The 4,728-nt window shown below is 35.2% G+C and overlaps 2 protein-coding genes across 2 annotated transcripts; both read right to left on the bottom strand.

Moving 5' to 3' along the window:
- Nucleotides 1–2,665: 2,665 nt before the first annotated feature.
- LOC139874311 (uncharacterized) lies at nt 2,666–3,285 on the bottom strand. Its single transcript, XM_071861755.1, has 2 exons — nt 2,981–3,285; nt 2,666–2,867 (listed from the first exon to the last, which is right to left on the bottom strand). The coding sequence occupies exons 1-2, from the start codon at nt 3,283–3,285 to the stop codon at nt 2,666–2,668; spliced, it is 507 nt and encodes a 168-aa protein (XP_071717856.1).
- A 171-nt stretch (nt 3,286–3,456) lies between these two features.
- LOC139874310 (uncharacterized) lies at nt 3,457–4,524 on the bottom strand. Its single transcript, XM_071861754.1, has one exon. The coding sequence runs from the start codon at nt 4,522–4,524 to the stop codon at nt 3,457–3,459; it is 1,068 nt and encodes a 355-aa protein (XP_071717855.1).
- Between the last annotated feature and the right edge of the window lie 204 nt (nt 4,525–4,728).

The raw sequence follows: 4,728 nt of genomic DNA, 5'->3' as shown, positions 1-4,728 counted from the left end.
TCATAGGTTTAACAAAAAGTTTGACCGTTGTTTTAGACCACAAGATTTAGTTTGTAAAGTTGATCTCGAAAGATAGAAAGAAATAGTTATGCCAATTCGTGATATTTAAACTAAACGATAGTATGCCCCATGACAAGTTAGTTCTACTTGTCGGTTTAATTTCATTATCAAGTAATACAAAGACATAGTCAAATGTATCGGGGACGTTACTCTCGATAGGCCTACCCCTAATAACCTAGCATGTCGAGCACTTAAAAATATCACTGTAGGGACTTTAGCCGAACAAAGCCGGGTATAGCATAGTTTATGCAGTTTGGTACTTGTGTCTAAAGTGTAAAAAAAAAAAAAAAAAAAAAAAAACAGTATGTGTCTCACCCCAAAAGTAAGTAAGTTTTGCTAGCAATAAAGAGGGGCTATGAATTCACCTTAAATAGCAGTTGAAGTATTCCACGCAAAAAAGGAAAGTAAAGCAAGTAAGTGACCGAGATATCAACTAGAAGTAGTTCTTTAAGAGAGAAATGAGAGATTAAGGTGCAAGTTTGAAATGAGAAATGTATGTGGTATTTATAGTTGTAAATGTTAGGTAAAAAAAATAAAATAAGTAAAAGAAATAAAAAGAAAAATATATATTAAATCTTAAAATAATAAAAGTAGTTTGTATTTTTATTAAAAGTAATTCTTAAAAGTTAAAATAAGAAAAAGTAGTTTGTATTTTTATTAAAAGTAAATCTTAAAAGTTAAAATAAGAAAAGGTAGTTTGTATTTTTATTAAAAGTAAATCTAAAAAGTTAAAATAAGAAAAAGTAGTTTGTATTTTTATTAAAAGTAAATCTTAAAAGTTAATATAAGAAAAAGTAGTTTGTATTTTTATATTTATTTATTAAAAGTAGATATAGTTTTATTTTTTTTATAAAATTCTAAAAAAAATCATTTAATACATTTCTAAGAACATTTAACATTTTATTTCTATATTTTTTTAATTATTAAATACGAATTTTATATAAAAATTATTATTATATTTAGTTTTTATAATTAAAATTAAAATTTATGATTATTACTTTATAGTTTTTATTAGTTTTATAAATGTTATAATATTATTTATTATTTAGTTAATTATATATACTATTAACTAAATAACAAAAGTAATATAAATATTATATATATATTCATTGATGTAATTATGTTATATTATATAACATAACCTTATTTATAATATTTATAATTATATTATTTATTTTAAGCGTACGTTTATTCGGTCAACGTTAAATTTATTCGTATATAACAACTCTAGGTTTTTGAGTAAAATCGGAAGTCGAAAAGTGAGGGTTGTTATAGCTTTGACCGGAACCCGTTTTTTAAGGAGTCTCCAGATGAAGATTTCAACCTTTTTTGGAACTAGAATGTTACGAATTGTAGGTTGATTCGAGCTGAAATGACAGAGTACCTGATCATCAATTAATGAGGTGAGCTTTTTGACAGTGAATAAACCTTTACGATCGAGGGTCCAACTCCAAGAATCTGGTTTGCTGTCGCTGCTGAAATCGTAGGCCCGTAACAGAACAGTCAGCGAATCAAGTTCAGATGCCGTTCTTCCTGATGGAATTCTTGACCAGTTCCACGAAGTAATGGTGTCCCCTTCTTCCTTTTTAACACGATCTCGAACACATACCGACTGCTGCGTTTCTAGCCTGAATAAACGTGGATAAATATTACACAGTTTGTCTTCTCCAATCCAATGCTCAGTCCAGAATGAAGTCGAACCACCGTCACCGATAGTCTTGATAAAGGAGTTTCGAAACGCCACTTGAAGTTCATCCAATGAGTAACCTGCACTAACAATGTTACGCCATAGACTTAGTGGCGGAGAACGTGATAGACCATCCTCAACCACTAAGCCACCGTCCAACCCATAAATACTACGAATAATTTTGGCCCAAAAGGAATCGGTTTCGATTTTGAACCTCCACCACCATTTCCCCAACAAGGCCAAGTTTTTCCCTTTTAAGGTACCGATATTTAACCCCCCATTCCCGAAATTGTGTAAAACATTTTCCCATTTCACCCAGGATATTTTATTTCCCGAACCCGAATTACCCCAAAAGAACACTCTCCTCACTTTCTCAAGAAATTTTAACACACAAGGAGGAGCACGAAATAACGAAAAATAGTACAACAGAAGACTATTAAGAACCGATTTAATTAGAACCAATCTTCCTCCAAAGGAAAGCGGACGCATTTTCCAACTCGCAAGCCTATTTTTGAATTTTTCAAGTACCGGGTCCCAACTAATCAATTTATTCATTTTAGCCCCGATTGGTAACCCTAGGTAAATAAAGGGGAATTTCTCCACATTGCACCCGATGTGTCTAGCGGTACGGCTTACTTCTTCAAAATCCACACCAACCCCGTATAAACAACTTTTTTGAAAGTTGACTTTTAGACCCGATGATAATTCAAAGCATTTTAGGAGATTACGAAGATTAAGTGCATTAGAACTTCCCCATTCCCCGAAAAAGATAGTCATCCGCATATTGTAGGTGTGAGACTAAAACTTTATCCTCCCCGACTTCAATCCCTTTGAATAAACCTCTGTCAATGGCCGTTTAGTAAGAATATTCAACCCCTCCGCCGCAAGGATGAAAAGGAAAGGTGATAGAGGGTCACCCTATTGAACGCCCCTACCCAACAGAAATTCATCAGTTGGCGACCCGTTGATCAAGATGGAAATGGAGGCCGACATAAGGCAAGAAGAAATCCATTTGATCCATTTACTTCCAAAAACCATGCATCTCATAACTTCTAACAGAAAATTCCAATTGAGACTATCAAATGCTTTTTCAAAGTCAACCTTAATAATAACACCTTTTCTTTTTTTGAATTTGAGGAAATCAATAGTTTCGTTTGCAATTAAGGCGCCATCAAGAATAAAACGACCTTTTAGAAAGGCACTCTGCTCCGAACTCACCAACTTAGGTAGGACCTTTCGAAGACGGTTTGATAGGATCTTGGATACAATCTTATAATAGCTACGAATGATGCATTACACCCTCTCGAGATTTCACCATGTTCCCAAAACCATTTGATTGCCTCAACCAAGTCATCTTTAACAATATCCCAACACTTCTTAAAAAAGCGCATATTAAAGCCGTCCGGGCCCGGAGCTTTCGTACTCCCACACTCTAAAATAGCTTCATGTATTTCTGATTCTGCTTTAGGAAGTTCGAGAGCTACGGCTTCATCTGAAGAAATCGAGGGATATAACAGCCCTTCCATCGAAGGTCTCATCGTATCAGGTTCGTTGAAAATTCTCTTAAAGTGAATAAAAGCCTCCCGTTTGATATCCTGCGGATTTTCATTCCATAAGCCTTCGATATTGAGTCCTCGAATATTGGTTTTGTTGTACCTGTTTCGAATGATGGAGTGAAAAATTTTTGAGTTCTCATCTCCCTCGAGAGCCTATCGAATTCTCGCCTTTTGCTTAGCCATGCTCGCCTTCATATTCTCTTTTTCTAGCCACTGTTTTCTAGCATTTTTCCATAACTCAAGCTCATCATCATTAAGGGTTGTTGTTTCAGCTTTTAGTTCAAGCGAACTTGCAACAGACTTATGGAGGTCTATTTCCATGTCAATTTTCCCGAATTTATTTTTGCTCCAAGATCTCAATTCTGCTTTAAGTTTTTTTAGTTTGGCCAAGAACTTACGATCAGGCCTGGGCCCATTGTAAACAGAATCAGCCCACGAATCCATGACAATCTTTTCAAACTCTACATCTTCAAACCATGCATCGAAAATTTTAAATGGCTTTGGCCCAAAGTTCTTTTCTTCATATTTTAGAATAATAGGGCAGTGGTCTGATTTGGTTCTTTCAAGTACTACCGCTGCCAAATTATCCCAGAGGCAATAAAACTTTTCGTTGACAAGGAAACGATCTATTTTGCTAAACTTAATTCCATCATCACTGACTCGAGTGTAGATCCTACCACCAAGCGGAATATCTATGAGTTCACATGAAAGAATAAAGTCGTTGAACCATTTTGCTCTATACCCGGAGAATACACAGTTAACTCTTTCAGATTGGTCCCGCACCTCTTTGAAATCCCCGCACAAAACCCAAGCATCATCTCGATTGCTAACAGTGTTACCTAATGAAGTCCAAAACTGTTTTTTCTTGTCATCCTCATGAGGACCATAGACATTAACGATGTTGACAAACTGATCATTACTCTTCCACTTCCCACGAATGCCAATTGCAAAGTTTAATGATATTACATCAATAGCATCGAAGTAATTGGTGTCCCACACAAGCAATTGACCCCCCGATTTCCCGACCATTTCTCTTTGGATGAAGTCAAAACCTAAACAGCCCCACAGTTTCTCTACCCACGACCTATCCACCAATTTCAATTTTGTTTCTTGCAGTGCTAAAAATAAAGGCTTTTCACTACTAATCAATTTCTTTAAAGACCCGAACTTGCTTTCTTTCCCGATCCCAAAGCCCCGAATGTTATAAGATAAAATCTTCATTAAAAAACTAACAGAAACGAAGGAAGAACAGAAGGATCTTACTGAGGTAGAGTATTCTTCTTTTGCCATCTCAATCCCAGACGGCTCCCAAATTCACGAATCTCCTCATCATTAATTGAAACGTATGTATTCGATTTTGCACTTTGGTTGGGTATCGATGAACTGGAGCTACACGATACTGATTTGTGGATTTCCTTATCTGTT

The sequence above is a fragment of the Rutidosis leptorrhynchoides genome, chromosome 11 (genome assembly GCF_046630445.1).
Source record: "Rutidosis leptorrhynchoides isolate AG116_Rl617_1_P2 chromosome 11, CSIRO_AGI_Rlap_v1, whole genome shotgun sequence".
NCBI lineage: Eukaryota > Viridiplantae > Streptophyta > Magnoliopsida > Asterales > Asteraceae > Rutidosis > Rutidosis leptorrhynchoides.
This window is presented reverse-complemented; position numbering and strand designations above follow the sequence as displayed.

Bases quoted from the DNA above. Each gene is read 5' to 3' on its own strand.
- LOC139874310 (XM_071861754.1), bottom strand. From the start codon at position 4,524: ATGAAGATTTTATCTTATAACATTCGGGGCTTTGGGATCGGGAAAGAA.
- LOC139874311 (XM_071861755.1), bottom strand. From the start codon at position 3,285: ATGAGACCTTCGATGGAAGGGCTGTTATATCCCTCGATTTCTTCAGAT. The intron at 2,868-2,980 runs GTCCTACCTAAG...ATTCAAAAAAAG, and splicing joins TATCAAACCGTCTTCGAAAG to AAAAGGTGTTATTATTAAGG.